The 27346-nt window shown below is 37.4% G+C and overlaps 1 protein-coding gene across 3 annotated transcripts in view; it reads left to right on the top strand.

Moving 5' to 3' along the window:
• Positions 1 to 27346, top strand: part of SLC36A4 (solute carrier family 36 member 4) — a 122243-nt gene that overhangs the window by 50430 nt on the left and 44467 nt on the right. For all 3 annotated transcript variants that reach the window (XM_052812786.1, XM_052812787.1, XM_052812788.1), the window contains 2 exons: positions 3824 to 3993; positions 11094 to 11263. In XM_052812786.1, the coding sequence (XP_052668746.1) occupies positions 3824 to 3993; positions 11094 to 11263 (340 nt within the window). The remainder of the gene's footprint in view (positions 1 to 3823; positions 3994 to 11093; positions 11264 to 27346) is intronic.

The following is a 27346-nucleotide window of genomic DNA, read 5'->3' as shown; positions in this document are numbered from 1 at the left end:
GTGGTTTATCCTTGATAAGTCCATGCTGGCTTGGCAATTCAGAGCATGCTTCGTGCAGGTGAGGTGACCATTGCCCTCAGCCCTGCCCTGAGGAAGGAGCACCTCATAGTCCCTGTAGCCTCAGATCTGGACGGTGTCTTCCCTCAGGAGTTTGTCTTGGTCCAATCCCCCAACCGTGCCAGGGGTGGCCGCTCAAGCTGGTGCAGGGGACCTTGCCCTGCAGCAAGTCACCACCTCTGTTATGGAGATCCAGCAGTGGCGCGCAATCTTGAGCAACGTCTCCGGGCTCCCTGTGCAACCCTCCTACAGCAATGGCTGTGCCAGCTGCCTTGGTCCTGCTTACTGGAGCTCCGGAGGAGTCAAGTCCTTGGGAGGGTAGACCTGAGTCCCTTCACTGCGTCGCAACCTTTCCTGCTCAGCAGGGTGACTGCGCTGTCTTTTGGCTCCCAGCTGCTGCTCACTTACCTCCTGAATGCTGCTGGGTGCTGCACGCTACGTCCTCCTGCTCTGCGCTCTGGGCAGGGAGTGGAAGCCATCCTGCGTTTGATATAAAGCATTGTGTATGTGTAATACATCATTACTAATAATAGTTATTTATTAAAATCTGGTACATATAAACATATCTTTTCTTTTAATGTCTTTCTTTCAGAATGGCTGTAGCCAGTGTTTGTCATACTTATGTAACATTTTGCTATTTCAATTGAAAATGTAGCCAAAAAGTAGGATGTTTCTTTCTCTTCTGCATTTTTATGAATAGCCTGCAGGGCTTTTTTTTGTCTGAAAGAAGGCATAGAATCATAGAATAGTTTGGGTTGGAAGGGACCTTTAAAGGTTATCTAGTCCAACCTCCCTGCCATGGGCAGGGACATCTTCCACTAGATCAGGTTGCTCAGAGCCCCGTCCAACCTGGACTTGAATGTTTCCAGGGATGGGGCATCTACCACCTCTCTGGGCAACCTGTGCCAGTGTTTCATCACTCTCGTCATAAGAAATGTCTTCCTTATATCTAGTCTGAGTCTACCCTCTTTTAGTTTAAAACCATTACCCCTTGTGTTATTGCAACAGGCCCTACTAGAAAGTCTGTCCCCATCTTCCATATAAATCCCTTTTAAGTACTGGAAGGCCGCAATAAGGTCTTCCCAGAGCCTTCTCTTCCCCAGGCTGAACAACCCCAACTGTCTCAGCCTGTCCCCATAGGAGACATGTTCCACCCCTCTGATCATTTTTGTGGCCCTCCTCTGGACCTCCTCCAACGCACGCATCCATCATAATGAACGGTCCCGTAGTCTTTGACTTGAGCTCCCTCTGACTGTGAAACCACAGGAAATTTTTTTTCCCCATTAGTAGTCCCTTATACATTGCTTTTGCAATTCATAGGGGCAGGCAGTCTCCAGGATCCCTTTCCTGCCAGAAGTCATGGTGCTAAAACATGAGATTTTTTTCATGGCTGGCATGTGTATCTGAGTTCGCTGCCCTCCTTCTGCCAGGAGCGTACGAAATGAATGCTGGAGACTCTGGAAATCGAATCTCTGGGCCAGTGAACTTAAGAGACTCCTGATATCTGTAAGCTGGGCAAGCAATTGCCATTAAAGCTCTGAAGAGATAATATAGCTTGGAATAAGATCTTACTTTAACAATTTATGCTTGTTAAGATTCCCAGAAGCTGTAGAACATGGCAGAACTTATGCAGAAAATATATTTCGTTTATAATCACCAGAGAATTAACAGATATGCGCTGACTGAGCATTTTTATTACTGATCCAGCCCCAAATGCTGTCGGTTTGTAGGAAGTCAAGAATGGGAAAACCCAGATGAAGGGAAAAAATTGCCTGTAATTTTCATCCTTCAAAGCTCTTAATAAGGAAGTATATTAAAACAGTCTAATTGCAACTGAGGACAAAAGAACCTGAAGTACCGTCTGTCCTACCTGGGAGGTCTTGATGTGAAATAGAAAGAGATGACTTGATAGGTACTATATGGACACAGAAGCTTAATTCATTTAGAGGAATGAATGTATTTTGTCTGTGTGGCAGTAAAGTAATACTTTCAGCCATGTGTTTCCTTTTGTATTTTTCCTGCTGCTCAACACTGTCATGTAAAAATTGATTTTAGTTTTGAAACTTGTCCTGGTTTAAAATTTGCATTCTCAACCAGATTAAGTTACAGTGCAAGCTCAGATTGCTTTCTGGAGGAAAAACATCAGCAGTGGAGGCTCTGAATTATATAAAGAAGATCCTCAGTTAAGATGTATGATGTATTTTAATTGAAGATGACTGAAAATTTTGAAATGCCTCCAAATGTGCACCTTTTTAGAGATCTCTCTGTTCCCAGATATAAAATGACTTTGTCCAGATTTCTAGTGTAGGAGAAATATAACAACATGGGATGGATTGGCAGTGGTGATACTCAACAATAGGTCAGGAAGTGAAAATCCAGGAGGAAAGGAATGATTGCCCTATAGAAAATAATATGGCAGCAATTCAAATATATCAATTTGTTTGTTAATTAGTGCATGAAATCTGCTTTTTTCATAACTTACCTTGGTTAAATTGAAACCAGTAAATATTCAGTCATTTAAAAAGCAATTTTGTATGATGGACATTAGCTTTTACAGGGCAGCCCTGTTGCACTGAAACTGCTTTGTCTGTATTAGATTTGACATAAGTGTTAACCAGATACAACAAGCTTGTTTAATTATGGTGCCATACTGTTAATCAAATATAACCTGCATGTCTACTGAAAGATAAGCTGAACCGTGATCTTTATTCCACTGACTATATTGACTAGATCTTAATTACAGAAGCTTGGACATTTTACTTATACATAGACGTACAACTTTAGGTGTCTTAATCTTGAACTATATCCCATATCGAGTATCTGAGATGAGTGTACAGTTCTCCTGAAAGAGATAGGGAAAGTATGCTTGTCTAGGAGCATCCATGTACCTTTAATCTGTGTTTTAATGAAGATGTAAAAGGATCTGTTACACTGATGAAATTCAAGGTGGGAAGAGCAGCATCTGAGCTTGTTACTTGGTTTTCCTGCCTTGCCTGGAAATTTTGTTTTGGTGGCTAAAAATGTAAGTTGGAACTTACTAAGTGTATTTTTCTATATGCTATATAGTACATTTAAAAGGCAATCTTTCCAGCAAACTGCATGCAGTAATGGTTGTAATGCCTGTATCTTCACTCTGAAGTGATGGCAAGCCCAGCAATGTCCCTTGGCTATAGTTCAGGCTCAAAGCACCTACACTGTGTTTAGGAAAAGCAGTGCTTAGTGTGCCTGGCCCTATCTCTGTCAGAAAAATGAAAAAGACCATGGGTTTGTATTCTGGTAGTCATGGATGTAAGCTTCCCTGCTGGGCAGAGCTGAGGCTGACTGCTGAGCATGAGCTTGTGTGTCAACTGTGTGCATGGTAGGTTTGTCTGTGATGGAGACTGACAGTGCAGACATACCTAATAAAAATATGAGAATTACTGTTGGATTCTGAACAATTCTGTAACAAAAAAATTAGTGTTACCTATATTGCCTATGTATTTTCATCTGGGCACCATAAGTTTCTCTGGTCAGTTTTTCTAACCTATAAACATTGCTTTATATTTCCACACTGATGCTGTTTTCCAACCAAGATAGGTGTTTTTCAGTAATTGAACTTTTCTATTGGGTGCATAAAACATTGTGATCTTCCAGGCTGTAAAACATTATTGTAATCTTATTTATCAACAAAATCACCTAAATTTTGGAAATCAGCTTTGAAAAGGGGGGAGAAAAGTAGTTTTACTCTGAGGACATAAAATGTAATTGATTCTCCCTCTATTTCCAGGTACTCCCATTGGAAAACAGAATGAAGGACACCACACGTTTCCCACAGGCGCTGAACATTGGCATGGGAATAGTTATGACCTTGTATATCTCATTAGCCACTCTAGGGTATCTGCGCTTTGGGGATGAAATCAAAGGCAGCATAACTTTAAACCTGCCACAAGATATATGGTAAGTGCATATGTGATTTAAAAGCAGTAATCTAGAAGGCAAAAACATTATAAAGGTTGTTCCATGGATCAGTGCTGTCATAGTTGATAGGTGCTCAAACCCTTTTAAAATTAGACTGTATATAGTATCTCTGTGCGTTCTGCAGTTGAGCTGTGATCCTGCCCAGCAATTTCTTGGACATTAAAAGGAATTGCATATGGAAACAGATTAATGATCTTTATAGTAAAGTATTCCATCTCTAGCAGGAGCTACTTCCCTGTATTGAAGGAGGGAATATGCAGTTTGTAACCAGCTATGTTGCAGTTCTGAAGCCAGCTAGTTTTAACTTGGGTATCCTGGTAATATAGTGGCCCTTTTTTAGTGGAGTCAGTGACTTAAGCAGGTAAACAACTGGAATAGAAGACAACAAAACGGAATAGGTTTGTAGTTCAGATGCAAGTCCATGGATAATGCATAATAATGGCTTCCTATCAGGAAAGTGAGACTTACGCTTGCCGGTGTCTCAGGGGTATTATAATTTTTATTTAGCTTTTTTTTTAATACTATGAGAGCTCCACATGTCACATGCTGAAGAAGCACTGAGCACTGTTTCAACTGGTGCATTGTTAGTTCTGTATCTTATCTATGGATGGATATATACTGTAACTATTCATTTAAATACAACTCTTAATTTTTTTTAGTACCTTTACGTCTGATGGGCCTAAAATTAGGTATATCAGCAGTGCACAAGTATAAAAGCTGAAAAGTATTTTAATGTTTTCATTCTGATCAAGTAACGTCCTACAGGTTATATGTTTGCATCTACTTGTTCGATGTCTGTTGTGGTAGCATATGGAAGTCATGAAATCTGAAATTATGTGAAACAAAAACTGCTTTGCTGAACTGAATGCTGACTCCTTTTTTACTCTGAAAAAGAGAAGAACACATTTAAAGAGTGTTCTTAATTTTCAAGTGTTACTTTTTCATTTTCTTTTTCCATTTTCATTCCTTGGAGTCAGTGTGAGCTATGCATTTTTAATATCCTTAAAAAGTTTTGTTTAATTGCCTGACTGATCCCGATGATAAATACATGAAATGATAATAAAATTTGTCTTGAAGGATGAATTTTTTTTTTCTGTTGCTAGAATTTTCATATGTCTGTTGCTTTTTTGCTTGTTTTGTTTTTGTACTACTATTGTAAAAACAGAGATTTGGGGCCCAATTTTTTGCCCGTTTTGTGGCATTTTTTTCTATTTTTTCTTGTGGTTCTGTTTTTTGGGGCATGTTGTTCATGATACAAATTTAGTTGTGTTCTTTCATTGGACATAACATACATTAAAAGAAGTAGAAGTCTTTCTGTATCTATTTCTGTCTATGTGATGCATCTGGAAGGGAAAATACTTATATTGGTAATATTGCATGGTATTGCTCATTGTTGATATGATTAGTGAAAAGTTTGTTTTAAATGGTAGATCTGGGTTTATTTTTGCCTGGGAGAGGGATGTGGAATATAAGGTAAGGTTGCTCACTCACTCTGCTGCTTTTTATTGTGTTCATGCAAGCAACAGGATGAACTTTATTATGCTGTAATATTCTGCATTATTCTGCCACCCTGCTGTCTAATACGGCTGTTCAAATAAGAGTTTTCAAATAGCTCTTGGCTACAGTGCAGATGTGATGATAAGATGATAGTTATCCTGATGGCTTTAGAGACCTAATGCAAAGAAAGAGACAATAAAAGAGATGGAAACTGGTGTTCTATAAGGTGGAGAACTGGCATTATAAGTTTAATAACCTCAAAGCTGCTCAGGGCACATATGTAGAGGTAAAGTTATCTATTTTCATCTTACCCTGGATAGTACCCCAGAGCATCAAACAAAATTAGAAGGAAAAGCAGCTCAGTGGTGTGCTGTTGTGACATATGATGATGCTATTGCTGTGCAGTACTGTGGGTCTACCTGATACAGTACTGATGAGCAAATGTATGCAATTAACTGTGCTAGCAAAACAAATTTCCAGTGAACCATATGACAATATTTTGTTATTTGGTCCTCATATAAAAAGCCAGTAAGTATCTGGATTGAACCAGAGAAATGCAAGGAGCACATAAGCTTTTATAAGCAAGTGGTCAGGCAAAAGAGCCTGGAATGTAGCTGAGCAGTGAGACTTGGCTTATGTGTTTAATTCCAGCTGGACAATCCCTGTCTTAAAAATAAACCTTTCTGGACGAAGAAAATTAAAATTCTGTTGCTTTCTGAGTTTTATTTGATGTTCTTGCAGATGAATTGACTAGAAGGCATACACAGGCCCTAGACCAGTTAAGTCCTTAAGTTTAATTTAAATAGAGGACTGCTTATATTCTAAGAACATTCTGCTAGATTGGAGCTTTTGGAGAAGAGATTTGTTGCAGTTCTAGTTTCAAATGTGTTTTGCAGCACAAACCATTGGTCGGCACAATACATTAATTAGAATATGTTGAAAATTATGAAAAGAGTAGTTTTCAGCTTTTTTTTTTTTTTGTCTGATCTTTAACAACAACTTCTTTCTGGAATCAGAGAGTTCTATTTTACTGCATTAAATAACTTTTCTTTTTTTACATGGAGTGATGTTTAGCTGTTTGGAATATCTTAATTGTTTTTCATATCGTCAGAAGTTTGCAGAGTACCTAGTGATACGAATCTTTACTCAGTTTGTTGCTGACTGAGAACACACAGGCACAGAGTATAGTTTACCTGATTTATTTGCGACCACGAGGGTGCCTCCTGACTGAAGCCAAGGAGGGACCCTTTTTGCCTAAACCAGCACATATTTAGAGTCAAAAATTACATAATTATTGTTGCTTGATCATCAGTTCAAACCAAGTCCTGTGACATCTGCAAATATAGATATGGGGAAATTCTGCTTTAGTACTTTAGTAGTGTCCCTTGGTTGGGGTCTTATAGAATCATAGACTGGTTTTGGTTGGAAGAGACCTTTAAAGATCATGTAGTCCAATCCCCCTGCCATGGGCAGGGACATCTTCCACTAGATCAGGTTGCTCAAAGCCCTGTCCAACCTGATCTTGAGCACTTCCAGGGATGGGGCATCCACAACTTCTCTGGGCAACCTGTTCCAGTGTCTCACCACCCTCATAACCAAAAAAAAAAAAAAATTCTTCTTTGTCCTTGGTTAGAGCCTCATGTTTTTGAGGCCAAGGGTTCTTCCTGCTGTCTGTTCTTCAGTAAGTTATATGTGATAGTCTTTGTGCAACAACTCATTTGCCATGAATCCCAAAGATTAATTACCATACATAATATTATAGCATATTCCAAGTTCAGCAAGAGGTTACATGGTAGTAGTTCAAGTGGAAGCTTAGCATAACTAATGCCATATTTGCCCTAGCTGTATTGATATACAAATTTTGTTACACTCGTTCCCAATTTTTTCCCCTTAAAAGAGGTACAACGAAGTCTAAAATGTAGATTGAAGGGAGGCAGACTTTTGTTAATTTCTTCTAGTATGTATGAATGATTTAGAAATTTTTTAAAAGGTAGCCTAAGGAGCCATCTTTATCTGATTGGAATATAATACTAAAGTACTAGTAAAATCACTTTAACAATATAAAAGTTGTTTCCTAATTTGAAAAATTTGAATCCTTGTAGAGTTAGAAAAATAGTGTAATGGAGATGCTTTTAACTACTGTGTAATTAAAGGTTTGAATCCTGTTTTTGAATCTCTTTTTAAAATAAAAAAAAACTCAATTCAGGATTAAAAATTTTGTAAAGTTTTGGGATGATCTGAAGCCTGAGGATTAAAGGCTAGTTGGGGTAGCTAGTCAGGTTTGCTTTTTGTTAACCAGCTAAAATCCATCTAAGCTGGAAGGAAGGGATTCCACCCAGAAGGGACCTTGACAGGCTTGAGAGGTGGGCCTGTGTGAACCTCATGAAGTTCAACAAGGCCACGTGCAAGGTCCTGCACAAGGGTCGGGGCAATCCCAAGCGCAAATACAGGCTGGGCAATGAGTGGATTGAGAGCAGCCCTGCGGAGAAGGACTTGGGGGTGTTGGTTGACAAGAAGCTCAACATGACCCGGCAATGTGCGCTTGCAGTCCAGAAAGCCAACTGTACCCTGGGCTGCATCAAAAGAGGCTTGACCAGCAGGTCGAGGGAGGTGTTTCTTCCCCTTTATTCTGCTCTTGTGAGACCCCACCTGGAGTACTGTGTTCAGCTCTGGAGCTCCCAGTGAAAGAAAGACATGGACCTGCTCGAGCGAGTCCAGAACAGGGCCACAAAGATGATCAGAGGGCTGGAGCACCTCCCCTATGAATAAAGGCTGAGAGAGCTGGGGTTGTTCAGCCTGGAGAAGAGAAGGCTCCAGGGAGACCTTATAGTGGCCTTCCAGTACTTAAAGGGGGCCTACAGGAAAGATGGGGAGGGACTCTTTGTCAGGGAGTGTAGTGATAGGATGAGGGGTAGCGGCTTTAAACTGAAAGAGGGTAGATTTAGATTAGATGCAAGGAAGAAGTTCTTCACTGTGAGGGCGGTGAGGCACTGGAACAGGTTGCCCAGAGAAGTTGTGGATGCTCCATCCCTGGCAGTGTTTGAGGCCAGGTTGGATGGGGCTTTGAGCAACCTGGTCTAGTGGAAGGTGTGGGTTGGAACTGGGTGATCTTTAAGGCCCCTTCCAACCCAAACCAGTCGGCCTTAGGGCAAGGGGCCAAAAGCAGTCCTGGCCTGATTTTATTTACTAATACAGATACAGGCTATGATACTCGAAGAGAGAAGACTTTGAGTGATCTCCACCAGGCTTTGGAAGATAGAGAGACAAGGGTCCCATTTGTTCTTTCCCTACTCTTGCAGCAGTTTTTTCTTTTCTTACTGTTACAAGTTGCCTTTGCTTTCTGGTTGCAGTTGAACCTCTTTTTGAGAACTGAAGCAAAAAAAGTATTCAGTGCTTTGGTCTGCTTAGCATCATCTTCTGTTATCAGAGGTTGTTTATGAGAAATATTTTCTTTCTCATTTGTGAATACACAACATCCCATGGCAAATGAACCAAAACTTTACCCCAAAGCTTTGATCATGTTCTTAGTTGCATTCTTAGAAACCAAATCATACCAAGAGACTCGTAACTTCTGTCAGTTGGCTGTAAGCAGACCTATGACAAATGCTTGTAGTTTATGCAGCATGGATTAAGAATGCATCTAAACTTAAAACTGTTAGTGGCATGGATAATACTGTGTTTCTTGTTTATTCAGCCACAAGTAAAAGTGGTAAAAGTGTCCACACTTCAAATTTTTTGGAAGATTTACTCTAGCTTTTGAGAATTTCACAGAAATTCTCAAACTGATTTCTCTGAGACCTTCTCTTAGAGTAGATCTGCAGACATTTTGTTTACAAAAAGCTGGAGATGTAGGAGAACAGACAGATCGTGAAGGAAAAAACAATAGTGCTACAGCCATATAGCAATGGGTTTTGCTCCGTTAACATAAGTGAGATAAGAGCATGAGCATGATATCTAAAAAACCTTAACTAACTTGGGGAAAAAAAGGTATTTGTTACCTAAAATTTAGCAAGACAGTGCCAATATATGGATTATTTTCTAACATATGTAAGGAAGCAAGATGCACAAGTCCATGCAAAATTATATTGAAGTTAAGCTGTCAATCCATTCAGGCTTTTTTTTTTTTTTTTTCCCCCCCAAATATTTTCCTTATTTTATACCTGAGCCTCACAGCCGCTTTTATTATGTTTCTTACTGAGATATAGTTTATGTGAGGGTAGATGTGAACTTTTTTCCTTGATTTTTTTTTTTTGTCTTCACTTTCGATATGTCACTTTTTTTCTGATTAATAGTAATAACCTTTTCCTTTACTCACAGGATAGGGTTTTCTGTTTCTGCACAGTTCTGAAAAAAGAATTAAAGCTGGGTCATCTGAAATCAGTTAATACTTTTGGAATAATAAAGAGTATTTTGAACCAATTTAGGCAGAAAGAAGTTAAATGTAGCTGAGTTTTATATTGTTATAAAGAAACTGTCCACTATCTTGCATTTTCTGAACATTTTTATCTATACTTTGATGACATGCAAGGTGGAATAACACTACAATGGAAAGAGATTAATAAGAATAAAAATTCTTCCCTTTTCTTAAAATGTGTCTTGTGCCTTTTACCCGTCTATGTAGAGATAATTTTGCTTTTTATGTAACTGAATTCTTGAGAGTGGTACAAGACAGCAGCTTATCTGTGGCACAGAATTTAAAACCATCCTAAAGTAACTTTTCAACAAAATACAGTCTCTTAAAAAAAAAAAAAAAATATCTTGACCCCTTAAATGTTTGTCTAGTTACAGCAGCTCTAGTCCTGTATGTTAGGAAAGACATTCCTGCATCAGAATGAACTCTATTCTACATGTGCATACATTCTTTTTCCAGTTTCTTTTTCTTAGTAATGTATCCTGCCAATCCACCACTGGCATAAGGTTGGCACAATTTGGAGCTGTAGAGCTTAATACTCCTTTGTGTTGCTCTGAACCCTATGAAATACTATGACATGGCACAGTAATTTAGTGTTGTTTTGTACCTAGCGGTTTTGAAGAGGAGAGTGTGGACCACAAGCAAATTTGGTTATGGATATTTTCTAGCCTTAGAAGGTACTCCTTCCAATTTTAATAAATAAAGTGTCCTGAGATGCCCTCTTCCCAGTGTGAAAAATCTTTTTAGGAACACTTTGTGAATATGCAGAAATCTGGAGGATATTGGCATTAGTCTTTAAAATGTCTAATGTTTACTGCCACTGTGAAAGGTTTATCAATGTACAGATGAAATTTGATGTGAATTTGGAATTTTCTTTTCCCAGATAACTGCTGGCTGTTTAACCTGTTCTTCTTTAAGTTTATTCATTTATGATTGCATGATACTGGTTTGGTTTTTTTTGTTTTGGTTTGTATTTTGGTAGTCAGCTTATCTTCTGCAATTTCATAGGCAGTTATAAATTGCAAGCAGATGATGTTATCTTCTTGTTTGCTGGGGGGAAAAATGTATTTTTTATATATATCTATAGATATAGCCTTAGTGCCATTAGCAAGCTAATTTTTTTTATGAAGAGTTTGCAACTTACACGAACATGTGTAAATGTTTTCAACAGGTTGTATCAATCTGTAAAAATTCTGTACTCCTTTGGGATTTTTGTGACCTATTCAATTCAGTACTACGTCCCTGCGGAGATTCTTATTCCAGCTGTCACCTCCAAAGTGGAGCAGAAGTGGAAGTTACTCAGTGAGCTTGTGGCGAGAGCACTGTTAGTCTGCTCAACCTGTAAGTATGTGCAGAACATCCATAAAAAACCTTCCTGTTACATGTTGTTGGGGCCTGCTTATTTAAATACATGTTTTGTTATTTATTTTTCCAGAGGCTAGCAAACCTGAAATTTTATTTCAGTGATTCAGTATGTTTTGACTTTCATAAGCAAGTGAATCTACTGTTGTATTTGTATTTTAACCATGCTTTTTTTAGTAGGTGTGACCAATTATTTGACAACCATATTTTCTGCCAATAATACTCTAAAGGTCCCAACTTGAAAATAATTTTCTTAGAATAAAAGTTTTTAATTAATAGACACACGTTGCAGTTTCATATCAGCATTTCTCTATGCGATCTGTAGTACATGCTGCTCCTGGAGAAATCCTTTTTCTGTTTTGTCCATCTGAGGATTAAGCCTAAGGTGTGCTGCTCTGTAGCTATAAAATAGCACTGGCAAACATGGATGCCTAGTCACAGTGTTCACGGAGGGCCACTTACTTTAGGTGATAATGCTCCAAAGTAGTTTTGTATCTCTGCCCTCACTGCTTGTTATTCCTATTGTTTTTCTTGTTTGTCCCCTACTCTTCCCAGCCCTCTTACTGTGTCCCTGCTTTTCTCACAGCTAGTCTAGATATCATAGATACTAGTAGGAATCAGCAGTACTCATTGAATGGTGAGCATGGTCTCATCTAGGAATCAGTATTCCTGAAGATAATGAACTAAGAAGTTTAGGTTTGTCTTTACAGCTCACATCTAAAGTGCTGAATAACATTTTTTTATAACATCTTTTCTTAAAGATGTTATAAAAAATTGTTTCTAGTACAAAGCTGGATTCTTGACTTGACTATTTGTACTGAAACGAGCTGTTTACCTTAAAAAGAATCAAAACCGACAAACAAGCAAAAAACGCTAAACATTGTTTTTTAGGAGGGAAAGTATGGATGAAAGAGAAGAGTTTAGTTTTTGTTGGTTCTGTTCTCTTGGTTAATGCTAATGTGCTGGATGGCAGCTAATAATTGCTTGTTGTCAAAGAGAACTTGAACATCCATCTTAAGGTCAAGCCTGTTGAGAGAAACAGTTGAATGTTGATGCAATCTAATTACTGCAGTAAGCAAAGGGAAGTACCATTGACCTAATAACTTGCTGCTCTGAAAAAACATCTGCTGTGTGAAATTAAAAAAAAAAAGTGAAAAGCTTTCTTGAATAATGAAATGCAAATCTCCTGAAGCACCATGTAGTCTGTGTTCTGCTTCAAGTGTTCACAGTGCATCATGAGCCTGTTAAGGTTTTAAGACTGAAGATAGATGAATAGCTTTTGTAATACCTGAGAGACATCTAGATCAAAATGCTTCAAGCTTCAAAATGCTTTTTAGTGTTTCTTCAGGACCCCACTAAACCAGTCTTAACTGTATCTTGGTGTCATGAGGCACTTTAACTTCCACTCATTCTCTATTGCCCTTTATGTGCCCCTTATAACCTGCCCTGGTAATGATACCACAATAGATTTTAAAAGCTAAAATTCTTGTAGATACAAACTGTTGTTTACTGCTGAAGGTTTCGAGAGTTTATAGGTGAAAGATGTTTTCAGAGATGTGTCTGATGAGGAGAGCCTGTGGTGAATAGGTTTAAAAGCACATTTCCCTGTTTGACTTGGTAAAATTATAAATGACTCCATGATATTCAGCCACAGTTTTTTGGTTTTTTTACTCAGTTTTATTATTGAGCTTGCAATTACTGAGTATTCTGGGAAGGCAAAACTGGGGAACAGTCTCCAAGAAAAGGAAGTAGAAAAAGAAAGAAAATTAGCTTTAAAATCTGAAAGAGGAGTCTGTGAAAGCTGAAAAGAAATGAAAGCAAATCAGAGGTGGGGTACCTTGTGAGCAGGACTTGAAAATGGAGCAGTTGCCTATTGGGTATAATTAACTACAGTTGCGTGAATTGGGAAAGGAAGAATCTAATCCAGCATGAATTGTGGTGGGTCCCTTTTTCCCACAGATGTGTTGACACACATTCTTTCTTCTTCTTTTTGTTTTCATGCAATTTTTCATTGTGATTTTTTCAGATTTCTTTTTTTTTCCATTATAAACCAGCAGCTAATGGTCTTTCTTTTCTGAAGGGATAATAAATACTTTAAAATGATGCAGTATAAAGTGAATGCTGTATCTTTATGTCTTTGAAAAAAATGTGTGTAGTAAAATTGAACCTGGTGTGTGCCATTGAAACTTATCTGTGATGCAGATCTCTAGAATGGATGTGCTGAAGCATTACAGGTGTTGCTGGGATATTTGAGAGTATTAAATTGTTTGCTGTGAGGCACAGAAAAGTAAAATTAAAAGTTTGCTCTTAAATGTTTGATATTTGACAGGCTGTTGTGTGATATGTCGTATTTATCCTAGTTGTCATTTCAGGTTTTTTTGAAGTGGTTTCTACAAACTGTATGCATGCAGTATCTATAATAAGTTTTCACCAACAATTGTGTCTGTAAGCTCCCATGCTTACACTCATCTTCTCTTTGTCATTTTTCATTGAAGCACTGGTTATAAACAGAATTGATTTAAATAATGCTTCGCTTTCACTAAGGGCAGAACATTGTTCCTAAAATGATTCAGAAAGTGTTTCTTTGATAGAAAGAAAAAATCCAAAACCTTTTAAATTGAGTTTTAAAAATGAAATGGTTTTGTTATCAGCGACAGAATATGTTGTAATGTCTGGACCATTCAGAGGTCATACACTGATTAAAGGGGCTCTACTTGCTTGAAAATAATTCTCTGAAAAGAGAAACTTCAGCTGTGTTGCTAATAACGCATTAGCTTTTTAAGAGAAGTCTTGAAAAATTGGTTATTACTAGTTTTTGGGGCTTTTGCATTACTCAAATAAAAATTAGGTCATTGTTTTATCGTTGCAGTATATCAGAAACTTTGCTGGGAAAAAGCATACCCTGGAGTGTTTGGGATTTTTTTTTTTGTCTGGTAAGGTTTGTTTTTAAGTAAGGACTTGACAAATGACTGGAGATGTAACATGCATCCAAAAAACCATATGCATTGCTTAGGGTTATTCATTATTTACTTGCTCACTTTTGGGCACTTAGCATTGCAGGAGGATGATCGCAAGTATATTTTGTATTTTTAGATTTGCATGTTCTGCTTTCTCTGTTATTGTTTCACAAAAGAGACCTTACCTGAAGCATGCTATGGAAAATACACTTGACCCCTAATGTCACCAGTCTGAGCCAAGCCTTCAAGGTTGGGGCAGGGGAGGAGCGTACCCAGCCGTCGGGAAGTGTGTGTGTCGGCTGAGTGGTTGTTGCTGTGGGAGTAGGTCAGTCTTGGCTCACTGAGCCATTCCCAAGGAGCAGTGAGGTCACCTGGACTCTTTTTCTGGGCAGGATTGGTAGTTAAAGCTGTTCAAAAGATTGTTTTTTACCCTATTGGAAAGGAAGTTACAAATAGATGTAAGAACAATGTTCGCAGTGGGTGTCTGAAATTTCACATCTGTTCTTAGCAGGTTTTTCAAGACTCTGACACGCTATTATTCAAGGTAAAAGCAAATACTAAGGAGTATTTTTGCTGGAAGAATGCTAGACTGACAAAAGCATGCTTTTCCTTTGGTTATAGCCCCTTGTTTGTACTTTTTGAACATGGAAACAGTGAGTGCAAATGACTAGACAGACCTTGTTCCCTACTGCTTTTACCCCTTCTTCCAATTTATTATAGTGTTACAATAGCATCTTAGTATTGCATGGGTAAAACCGCAAGTCAGATACTTCTGAATTTTAAGAAAAAGGAGGCAGAGGAGGAGTTCCCACTTCATTTGATACTGAACACTTCATTTCATTTGCAAGAGACATACATCTCTTCATCTTTGCTTGGATTTCACCGTGTATGGTGTAGCAAGTTGGAAGATCACACCATACTTCATAAATCATAACACTAAGCGGTTGTACAAACTAGATGAGCACCTTGTGCACTGACTGGAGGGATGAGCTAGGCTTGTGTTGAAAGTCCAGACTAGAGCTGGAGACTGGGTTTGGTAGTTGTTGAAAGCAGGTGGGAGCTGGTCTTGAAGATAGCTAGGCAGAAATATGATTGAAAGCTGGACTAAGCATCACTGTTGGGGGCAAAGTTAGAAGTTAGGAACACACACAAACAGAAGGAATTGGAGGAGAGCCTTTACAGGATTTGGAAAGCAGTGAGAACAGATATGGAGGTACAGTGTTTTGTGGATACTCACTGGCTGCCCTCAGGTCGTGCTTGGAAGTTCGTCACTACACATACGTGCCTAAGGTTCTCCGGCAGCTAGCTGCATTGCAGCCTCTGCCTGATGACTTGCCAGCTTTGATGTTTGGTGGGTCAGTTCAGCTCATTGTAATAGTTAGAGACGCTCCTTGTAAGACGTAAGAGGACAGGAAAAATCTATCTGGTCTTGCTGAGATAGTACAACCACATCCTTCTAGTTCCAGTACGTTCTGTTACTGTTGCATATGCATTTTTATTCAAAGTGTAAATGCTTTTCATTTATTTTTCTCACAGATTTTATGTAGTGTTTGTGGTATTTGAATGTCAGGTAATTTCAGTACTTTGAAATATTTGTCAGGGTGGAATTTTTATAAAATCACGGTAAATACTTTAAACATTATATCTTTAAAACACATCACAAAAATAGTTTGGATCTGTGGTTGCTGCATCTGCTTGGATAAAGGTTGGGCAGTATGCCCGTGGTTCAGCCCTTAGCTGAGCCTGTTACATGATGGGGTTGTGGCTGCTGCACATTGGGATTAACCATTTGAGTGTGAAGCTTTTCAGTTTGCTTCTGAAGGAGCTGGACCATCCTGGCTGAATTTTGAAAAGCTTTGTTAATATCTTTACATAGAACAGTGTAAGTTTTACTTTTATCTTTTGAGAGACCGGTTTGTCTGGGAGAACAAGAAAAAACCTTCTACCCAAATGAGTCCTGTTTAGTGCATTGCTTGGAATAAGCTGCCATTATATCATGAAAGTTTTTTTACTCTTCCCTGCTTACCTGGCACTGAGATCATAGTAGGGAAGAGTTTGGAGAGGTTTTGTTGAGCCTAAACATTTAATTCTCCTGTGTTAACAGCTTCAAAATATGTTGAGCACATGGAGATTGAGAGGACATCTGGAGATCATCAGCTTCAACTGCCAAGCATTAGTCAATATTGCTGCTAAATAGCATCAAACATATTCACTTCTATTGATGCCTCTCAGTGAAAATTGTGGTTAAAAAAATTCAGGATGGGGCAAGAATATAAGCTTCTAGTAGAATGTAAATGTAAATTTCTCACTTACTGTCTAGCAAAGGCTTACTCATGTTTTCTGCCGGAAGAGCACTGTCGCAGATGAGATTTAGCATCCTTAAAGAATCTGTAAAAGTGCAACTTAAGAGTTCGATGGCAAGGTTCGCTCTATTACTTACTACATGGGAGAAACATACAAAGGAGGATCGAGTTAGAATCAATTTAGGATGATTTGCACAGTGATCGGAGATGCAAAAAGGTAAGGGACACCCTCCTGTTGACTCACAAGGTTCAGAATGGACCCCCTTGCATTCTAAACTCCTGATGGAGCTTAGGTGTGGCTAGATCCAAACTTCATCTCAGACCTGGTCAACGGTTTATGGCTAAGAGATTCAAAGGGTAAGGAAAACCTCCCGTTGAGTCATGAGGTTCAGAAAGTACCCCCTTCCTTTCTAAACTCCTCAGAGAGGAGTCTAGGTGTGGCCAGATCCAATCTTAGTCTCAGACGTGGTCAATGGTTTATGGCTAAGGGAACTATGTGTGCACAATCAATCCTTTATATCACTTAGTTGGGATTTCAAAGTTTAGCATGCTATTAATCACTTACTGCTCCATCCAGGCATCCAGTGTTAGTTCACTCCAAAGTTTGAACCCTCGGTTTCCTGAAACAGACTCTCAGGCATAGAGTCTTATAAAAATAAATAATTTAATAGAGTGGTACAGCAGCAGGGTCAGCTCCAGCAAGGTGCCTCTGGGGAGGGACTAGCCTGAGCAAAAAAATCCCTGGGCAATTATACCCTTACAGACTATTCACCTGCCCCTCACGCACTCTTCACACTGTCTTCACGCACCTTCCACACACCCTTTGGTCCAGTAGTGATTCTGGCTGGACACCTTCTGACTCCTTATTGGATTCCTTCACTGTCTCCAGACAGGCGGTTCGTCATCTTGTTGAGTTGCAGGTGCTGTTGATGGTTGAAGCCTCCTTATCTCATGATTTACGCTGGCTCTGGAGACCCCTGTTTTGACTAAGTAGGTACATGTTCAGTAAATCTAAGTGAAAGTTTACAGCTTGTGACCTAAGGCTTCAGCAAACCTAGCTACTCCTGCTAGGTAAGTAAAGCTAAGAAAACAGCATACTATTTACTAAATTACACAACGTTATAACTCTAAGTGATTAATTCTATTTAAAACTTACTTATTTAAGCTAAATGACTGATATCTCTTAACATGGAGAGGCGTCCCTGCTTAAGGGGAGAGTTGCCTGGCGTGCAGCAGTTGCTGTCCCGGGAGAACTCGAATTGGGCTCATCCAGCGATCTGTCCTTGGTAAAAGATCTCATTGCGGGAGATCACCGCCATGCAGCCACGCTGCCTAGCAGAGAGAGCTCAAAGAAGGCTCGCTTCGGCTGTCATATTTATGGGATAAAGTGGTTGGCTCGTAGTCAAATTGCATACGATGGGAGAGGTATGCACCAGACTCCTTGTACCCATAACTTTCACTGTGTCGCTCTGCTCCTTTGGGGGTCTCCTAGAGGAGTTCTTGGCCCATCTACAGCTCAGACCTTTACCTCCTTTGGAGCCTGTACCAAACTGCTGCTCGGTTGGTTAAGGGGGGCTTGTGTACATCTGTCACAGGCACTAAAATTAAATTGTGCTTGCTGGAGTTGTTGGAAGAATTAAAAAAGAAGTATTGAGAAAATAATTTTCATCTGAATGGTGGCAGCAAATCCATGAAGAAGTAAAGGAATACAATAGAAAAGAATAATTTAAGCAGTACTTTAGTTTTTAAAGAATAAGTTGCATTTGATTTCTTAGTTTCAAGATAGTAATGAAAGAATTTTTTTTGTGAATTGGTAAAAGCTGCTGAAGAGCATCAGCAAATATAATGGAGAAAACTGGAGTTGAGAGTTAATAGTATCTTTCTTCCACACAAGAAATATAGGGGTTTTTTTTTTAATAGCTTAGTTTAGGGCTGTATTCCTGCAGCCACAGTGCTCCTGTTAAAATGAAAATTAAGAAATATTGCATTTGAATGTGGATGTGGAGATATCGGTTGAATTGTCAGCTGTTTTGATTGTTAGCTTGAAATGAAACAAATTTAACTGAATGGCTGATCCAGCTGAGCGTGAACTGAGCTGTTAGTGAACCGCTTTCCATTAACAAAAAATCAGCTGGAGCTTAGTGTGTAATTTTACCAAGAGAATAAATGCATTATTCGGTTGAACTTATCAGTTATGCTTGTCTAAATATTCCCCTGTTTCAAACGTACCTTGTTTTAGGAAAGAACAGTTCTTGATGCTGAAAAATTAGACACAAGATAACATGATGTTTACCAGTTATCTTACACCGTTTAATGACATTGCACCAATAAATTACTGGCTTAGAGTAGCTACAGCAGAAGTAACATGAAGGAATTTTAAGATCTGTATAGATTTTAATATATGCTTTTAGGATTAAGTGATAATCACTTACATAGAAGTGGTTTGTGTATCAGCCATTGGACACAAAATTTTTAATAAGAGTTTGTTCATTTTAAAGGGTAATATTAATGACAGATAAATCAAATAGTTAACTTTGTGATTTAAAAAAAATCCAGATGGGATATAGAATATTTGTGTGGACTGCTAACAGGCCCCTCAAAGTGGGCTTAAACACAAAATAGTTGTTTATGAATTGTCAAAGGAGTAAAATTAATTGATTAATTAATTAAAACAATTGTTTTTTTTCATTGTGGGTTTGTATATATTTTTGGGGGGTATGGGTGGCTGATGACCATAATTCTTATTTCCTGCTAGAAGATCCTGTGGTGTGGTTTTTAGCTGGGAGATGAGAACAAGCATCATTGTGTGGTTTTTGGGCATATGCTTAGGCATGAGAAATAAATATGTGAAATCTAGTTTCTTCCAACCTGTCTGAATATCTTTGCAAGATGAATGGATCTCTTAATATCAGGGTTATATCCTGATTACAATTTCTTTCTTTTGATATGCCGTTATGAATTATGGCACATCTTATGAGTTGCTGTTGGTGTAAGCATCACCTTATGTATGTATAATAACTAATGTTCTTTCTCACAGTACAAATATTAAACTTTTTTTTACACGATTTTAACATGGATACCAAATGTCTATGGATTATGATTAATGGTTAAATGTTATAGATTATTTGAGTGGTGCTAGAAGTGTTTCTTATTACTGGTTGTTCTAGAGACGTTAACTTGTGAATATAAGTTCTATGAGATAACGGACTAGGGATTTTCTTTCTAAAACTAGCACTGCTCCAGAAATAACCGTAGGGTCCAGCAGAATGGTCTAGTGCTAGTATTCATCAAAGCCTTATGAAGCCAACTGGTTTAGTTCTTCCTTTTGGTCTGTTGCTTCAGCCAGATCTTCTTTAACAGTGACTCTGATATGGACCCAAACAAGATATTACTTGCAAATGATTATGTTTTTAAAACCTTACACAGAAAGTGAAGGTTGTGAAGTAAATTCCTGAAAAGTTAAAACATGTCCTGCTTTCTTTTTTTTTTTTACTTACTGCTGTGTAGGTTGGACCTCCTTCCATTCAGGTGTTCATTAGGATTCTGTGAATAAATTAAGATTTTGAAGTGCAGCTGTTTTCCAAAATTTTTTGTGGGTACGGGACAGGAAGAAACATATGGGCTTTGTGATTGAGGTGGAAAATAGAAAATTTTGAAAGATTTGTAGTAAGAAAATTGTAAAAATAATTTAAAATAACAGCAATGTCTTTGTCATAAAATTTGCTTGCTTTTTCTTTGTGAGACATTTGTTTTATTATTTAAAAAATTGTTTAAGAGCAAATAGTTTAGCAATGCATTTATGTATTCTGAAATAGTTGATCCTATCCTGGAACAGTAATTATTTCCTAGTAAACAGACCTTATTACTTGCCACAGTTTAGTGTTTGCATTAAATATGTATTTTACAACTCTGCAGGAATTCTTGTGGAAAAGCATTATGGTATTTTAATTGAAAATTGGATTATAGCAGAGCTTTTTTTTTTTTTTTTTTTTTTTTTTTTTTAAATTTATAGTTCCTTTTACAGGCTCCTTGGCAAAATTTATTCACTTATTGTGAAGTGCAAGCTGAAGATTCATAATACCATTTACAGTCTAAATGTGGCAGTCCATGCTCTGAAGATTTTAGGTGTCGCATGGCATAAGTTGCAAAGCGCTACATGGGTTAAGAGTCATCTAGTTTAGCATGCAGAAGTTTGTTCCATGGACCTCTACACCTGCAAAAGCCATCTTAGCCAGACTCCTTGTAAGCAAGGGAAACAGGTGCTTGAAAGGACACATTTTGTCTGATCTATTTACAAATATTTTATATTTTTAGCTTCTGGACTAAAACTGGAGTTGAACTGGGCCAACTTCTGGAGTTGAACTGGGCCAAAGAAGTGCTTGTTTCCTTCTTTGGGCTATTTGAAGGAATATAGGTGAGAAATATATCTAGCTTTTGGTATGATGGATCCTTCTCAGGAAGAGTCAGAAGTGATGCTGAATATCATGCTCAGTTTCCTGCAATTCAATCCCGTCTTCCCTTTCTAACAATAATTTTAAAACTAATCAAGCCTGCTTTTATTTTTTGTTCCACTTTATATTTTCCATCTGTATGCTTACAAATATAACGAAATGGTGATCTGAAAATTCTTTGTCCAAATAACAAAAATACATACATTCTCTAGCTCATGGAAAGTGATCTTTGTTTGTAATATATTCATGATGGTATCTCTCCGTTATTTTGGCCCATTATATTTCTATGCATGAACTGGCTTAGAATAGAGGTCATTTATGGGGTGCCTTCTTAAATGTCATATACAAGCCAGTGATTTTTCTGTCATGCTTATTGAGTGGAGCAGCTATTTTCGCACATGCTCCTTCGGCATTTTACATCTATCCAGTGGTTCATAGACTTGAAATTTCTATAAGATCCAAAGATTCCTAAGGGAGAAGTAAAGGAAAAGGCAGATGGAAAACCACCCCTTTTTCCTAGTGCCCAATTAAGAGGAAATAGATAATGGTGCTTGACATTGTTAAAAATCTCCCCATTATTTTCAGGAGATTGGCATATGTCTTCCTTCCTCCCTTTTGACATGCAACAACACAGATTTGAAAAGTATATTGCGTTAATGGGGATACCAAAAGTAATAGGATGCCATGCTATGCTTACTTGGTTGATCTGAGTTGAATATTATTGAATATTTATCTGTACTTTTTCACTTGATAAGGTCCCACAGTGTAGATGTAGTGATAATGAGCAACACCGATTTACAGTTACAGAAAGTCTGAGGGAGCTGTAGCACAAGTGATATCCCATTCACTTTTTAATCCTTAGGTTTTCAAAGTCATGTTCAAGGATTCATTAGTTTGTTCTTTCCTGTTGCATCCTGTAAACTTCTTTTTTTTCCTCTTTTTTTTTTTTTTTTTTTATTTTTTAACCTGGAACTTTTCCTAGACCTGACTTGCACTGTGACCCCAGACCTTTGTCCTGGCACAAGCAGAAGAGCTGTGTTCTAGAGTTTAGGAGATAGAGGGAAGACGAGGAATATCTTTACAGTACGATTTTATGATATGTGAATCAAATTAACAGCTCACTGCTTACAAATGTAGGATATCTTACCCTTCTCTCTGGTTTTTCTTTATCCTACCCTGGCATGTAGCCCCATATTCTTCCTCATGCTGGCTCTGGCATTCAATCAGAAAAGAGCAGATCGAATTCACTAATCAGCACAAACACCCATGTTCTGTGTTTAACTGTTTTGTGTTATTTTTCAATTCAGTGAGTGATGGAATGTGTTGTGTTTTGACTTGCAGTAATGACTTATTGATCAAAGCTGTTCTGTAACATAGCAAAATAAAAATTCTGTCTTGTTCCTCAAAGTTAAATTATGTTTTTATTTCATATGGACTTTTCTGGTAAGGTTATCCAGACTATAGTTCTTCCTTTAGTAAAAAGTATCTTGGATCACATTACTGTCCTGTAAACTGGTAACTCATTAGCAAGGCATTTCTGTGGTAAAACAAAGTAATGTAACTGATAATCATACAATATCAGGCAGTCCCTTTTTAATTATAAGCTTGAAAATTGCAACAGGCTACTTTTGAAGTTTTATATATTCCACGGTGTGTCAGCTGAACATCCTACCTACTGATACACCGTGTTCTCAGAGGGCAGTTTTAGCAAGATGACTGAGTACAGAAGATACACTGGATGCTTTGATTCTGCATTAAGGTTGAGCTGCCTTAATTTGTGTACTATTTTGGCTGATTTTTGGGGCAGTGCTTCAGACATACTCTAGTGAGAGGGCTTAAATGAAAACGACATCAGAAGTATGTCTGTGGTGTGCTAAAAACCGCTGTTTAATATTAAAGACAGTTTTCTAGCAAAGAAATATGTAGACGAATTTTCAGATAAGAGCAGCATTTATGTGTGATGACTTCTGTTCACCACAGTCCTGACTGATCGAGGAAAAAGCCTATGTATGTTTATTTACCTTCCCAGATGGATGGGGTTTCGTGGTTGTTCTTCACTGTTGCCAATAAGAAGTTGCAGTAAGACTAAAATTGTTCTTTTGATCTTTTTTTTTTACCTTCAGAAGCTTTTTCCTCCAGCTGAATCTCATAAGGTGTTTGTCGTGCTTAAGTTGGTATCTAGTATGTTCTGTAATTGCAGATAATGGCATCGCAAACCATAGGGGATGAGTTCTGTTACTGTGTCCCACAGAAAGAAAAAAGAGGGAGGAGGCAGCAGTTTGGGATATGAGACTAAAAAAGTACATATTGTTTTATTCTATTTTTCTGTTCTCCTGGAGCAAGTCAATTTTAAAATCCCCTTAGCAGATACTCTTTTATTTTTATCCTGGTGCTTTAGAAATTTCAGACCAGTTCTATAAATGTAGTGAGTCTTAAGTTACAGAAACAAAATTATTTCAATTAGGGTGAGTAGCATGGCTGTGTGGTTCATTTTACAGAGCATGGTTCATAAAGATAGTTGATACAAGGTGGCAAACTGAGATTTCTACAGCTTGAGTCAAAAAATCAAGTTAGCTTTCAGGACAGAGGTGTCCTCTGTCTTCTCACAGGTGCTAGGACTTTATAATGCATGTTATGTAATTGTATGGTATGAAGCAGGTCAGGGAATTGCTCAAATTACCATTTTGGCTATAGCTCTTGGGCATTGTGAGACCCTTGACGTTCAAAATCGATTATCCAGGACTACCAAGACCACTGATAGGACTGTTGAGTAAGACCTTTCATTATCTTGAACACTGTGTATGTCTCAGTTCTTTTAATTGCTTGTTGGTATTTTTATACTCTGTTTTATTGCCTTTGAAGGAAACAATGATATTATTGGTCTAAGCAAAGTTGAGTACACACATTTATTATGCAGATCTGAAATGGTTTAAAATTTGTTATGATTTGTGTAGTAGTTCTGTCTTGCTGTCCTCTTGTCTATTCTAAACTCAGCAGACTCTGACCAGGTAATGAATAAATTACAGTCTTTCAAGGACAAGGAAAGTATAGATATATGAGGGAGCTGAATTTGAAGAACCTCTTCCATATGATTCAGTATGGATATATAAGTTTTTAAGGAAAAATAATTCCTTGCAGGTGAAAGTTATGTATCAAATAAATGTTACTTACTGCATATAATCCAATACCTGTTTGAAATGAGAGTTGAATTAGTGTGCTATACCTATTTTTTTTTTTCTTGAATTATTCCAGCTGTTTACTGTCCTTTCAGTGGCATGGTGCACATGTGCATTGTTGCACCACTGCAATACAGTTAATAGATTAATTTGTGTGCTTGCATAAATATTATCTTTCTGCATAAAAAAATATTTATGATGACAATGCTATGCTCTGAAAATATAAGAATTTATATTATGATTACCATGATTACATGAAATATTTGTTGGTATTACTTACCTGAATGTTTGAATGAAAATTAGAGACATTTAATTTCAAAATATCTTTTAAGAATTCTGTTGATGCCGACTGGTTTCTTTTGTATAATTGTGTAGTGGCCTTTTAGAAACTATACATATTCTATCATTTTAGTACTTTCTTTGACATGCCATAAAGAAGGACATTCATCTATTCTGGGGATAGGAGAGGAAACATTCTTGGAGGAGTGTTCTTAAAAGCTCATTGATGGATTATTATTTTTTATTTTTTTATTTAGTTTGTGTTATTTAGTTTTATTTATTTGGTGTCATAATTTTGTAGAACTTGACAAGCAGCTAAGATATTTGCAGTAACATTGCATCTGTGGTATGTAAAAGAAAGTTTTATAGCTAAGTCTGTAAATACTTGTGTTTCAGTTTTTAGAGGTTAAACAGCTCTTGCAGTGTTAGAGTCAGTATTTCAAGTTGTTTTTAAAGTAACATTTTAGTTTCTTCTTTTTTCTTAAACTCAGTATTTTGTAATCTTGTAAATGTGAATGATATGCCAAGATAATGAAGAGATTTCTTGCCAGTTGCATTCTACTTAAAGTACAAGGTATTATGTTCAGGTTTATTAGTAGCTTATAAGGGAAAAGTAGAAGGATGTACCAAATGCCAAGGTTGTTTTGTATTGTAAAGAAGAATCCAGGACAGAAAAAATGCTAAGCAGTATTTTCCTGTGGAATCACTTGCCGCGGCTCTAGTGAGTTAGTTAAATTTTAGCTTATTGCCTTCAATCTGTGAAACAATTTAACAAAAATTAATTAAAGGTTTTCAAGGAAAGTGTGTCTAATCAGTTAAGAAGATTTGGCTACAAACATTGACTGATTAGTTTGAAACATAATTTCCACCACGGAAGACTAGTTGGTTCAAAGTCAGGTTTCTGAAGGAATTAGGTGTATACAATCATTCCATCAGTGTACCACCCCCACCCCCCAAGTAGCTTTTAAAATCATAGAATAATAAGATTTAAGATTGGAAGGGACATATATATATAAACATACATATTATAATATTTAATATAACTACACAAAATGAAAGTCACGCTCTGCAATAGCTTAACTAGCATATATATACTGTACAATATGCAGTGTGGTAGGTATTCAGATTTTTGTTCTCCCATTAGCAACTTTCAGTCCCTTGTTTACTATTGACATGATTTTTGATATATTGCAAAAAGTCTCACTGCCCTCTTTGTTAGGAATAAATCCAGTTCTCTTGTATCATGGTCTCACACTGGCAGCTCTCATTCCCTCTTCCCTGGCTCCCAGTGTTGCTTCTCATGCTCTAGGTTAGCAGAATTCTTGTCTTGTCACACTTCTGTCTTTGTAGCCTTTGCTAAATCCCTCTGTCTTTGCTGGATTAAGATCAAGTTCTGTGAACTACTGCATTTTCACTCTACTGGTACCTGCTCATGATCTTGCTAATTACATTCTCCTTGACCTTTCAAATCTCTACATCCATTTTAACTACTTGTTGGAAAAGCCACTGAGTCTCTTGTTCTGTGTTTATCCACTGTTTATCCAGGTTTTTTTATCCCCTTTTGTTTTGTAACTTTCCTGCATTTATTTTATTGTTTTCATCTTTATTTTTATGCCTTTCCCTTTATTTTATGCTTTGTTTTAATTGTCTGACATAATTAATCTGTAATATCAGACAAGGAGCCAGAGCACTATTAGTATAAATGCATGGAATGAGCCTCTATTATTATGTGGCAAGTCATCAACTTGACAATATATTCTACATTTGAAGTCTAAGTGGTTTGGCTAAGAGAGCTGCAATTATGTGCTTTATGTTTCTTTTAATTATCCCTATTTGCTAGTTACAGACTATATTTCTTGTTGGAACGTGGAGGCAAAATAATTGCAAATACTTGCTGCAAAGTGCACCGCTGAGAATATGGTAACAGTTTAATTTTAAGACCTGATGCTTGGACATATAGACTTGGCTAAAGGAATTTACTATTCAGTTAAATGCAAAATGGTACATTCTAAAGGTATGTGGAGTTTGATTTAAAATTTCGATCTTGTTTCAAGGTTGCCATCTGGAAGTTACATATTTTGTGGAAATGTCCAGTAGAGTTAATATGCAGCTTGGAGACCTGAATGAGTTTTGATTGCAGAAGTACATATTCTAGATTTGTAACTCTTGGGAAAACAGGATAATCATTTTGGATATCATTGCTTAAATTAAAGACCTGTCTGTACAGTGAAGTAATTTTTTATAATTTTTTAACAAATTCAATCTGAATTTATAATAATATTTAATGACCTAGAAAGAAATTGCAAGGCAGCTAGCTGATGTTAAGGAAAGGTTAAAGTATCATGAATGAAAATTAAAATAATTCATATTGGTGGCTCTATTGAGCTGGGTATCTTAGATCTAATTCTTATTCAGCTTTGTGCCAAATAAACTGTGGAATAGTGATAAGTTAACCTGCCTCCTGAGGGTACAACCATCTGATGTGGTATTGTGAGAAACTGTGAATTGCTTGGCAATGTTAACATTTCTTCAGTGGAAGAAAAAGGACCAGAATCCTTTGTGTTTTGGGTCTTGCCAGGCACATTTCCATGAGTCAGTGTTTTAGAAGTGGCTCTTTATAGCCTTTTTTTAATTGTTAGAAGGAGACGCCATCCTGTGTAACTCTGTGTCCACTTCAAAGTGGAGAAAAATGCTTGAAGTGTTGGGCATATCAGTCTCGGTTATAAAGATGAATCCAGTGGCTTATTACCCATGCTGTTTTATTTGTGTATTTAAAATTTTTTCTGTGTTGCATTTATCAAGTTTCAACTTTTAGTTATTGTGCTTGCTTATCTTTTTTTCTGCTAGGTTTAAGGATTCTTTCTTACCACATTTTTTGTTCCGCATGTTAATGCAA

This window comes from Harpia harpyja, chromosome 17 (genome assembly GCF_026419915.1).
Source record: "Harpia harpyja isolate bHarHar1 chromosome 17, bHarHar1 primary haplotype, whole genome shotgun sequence".
Taxonomy (NCBI): Eukaryota; Metazoa; Chordata; class Aves; order Accipitriformes; family Accipitridae; genus Harpia; species Harpia harpyja.
Note: the sequence above shows the minus strand (reverse complement) of the source record. Positions and strands in the feature narration are given on the sequence as shown.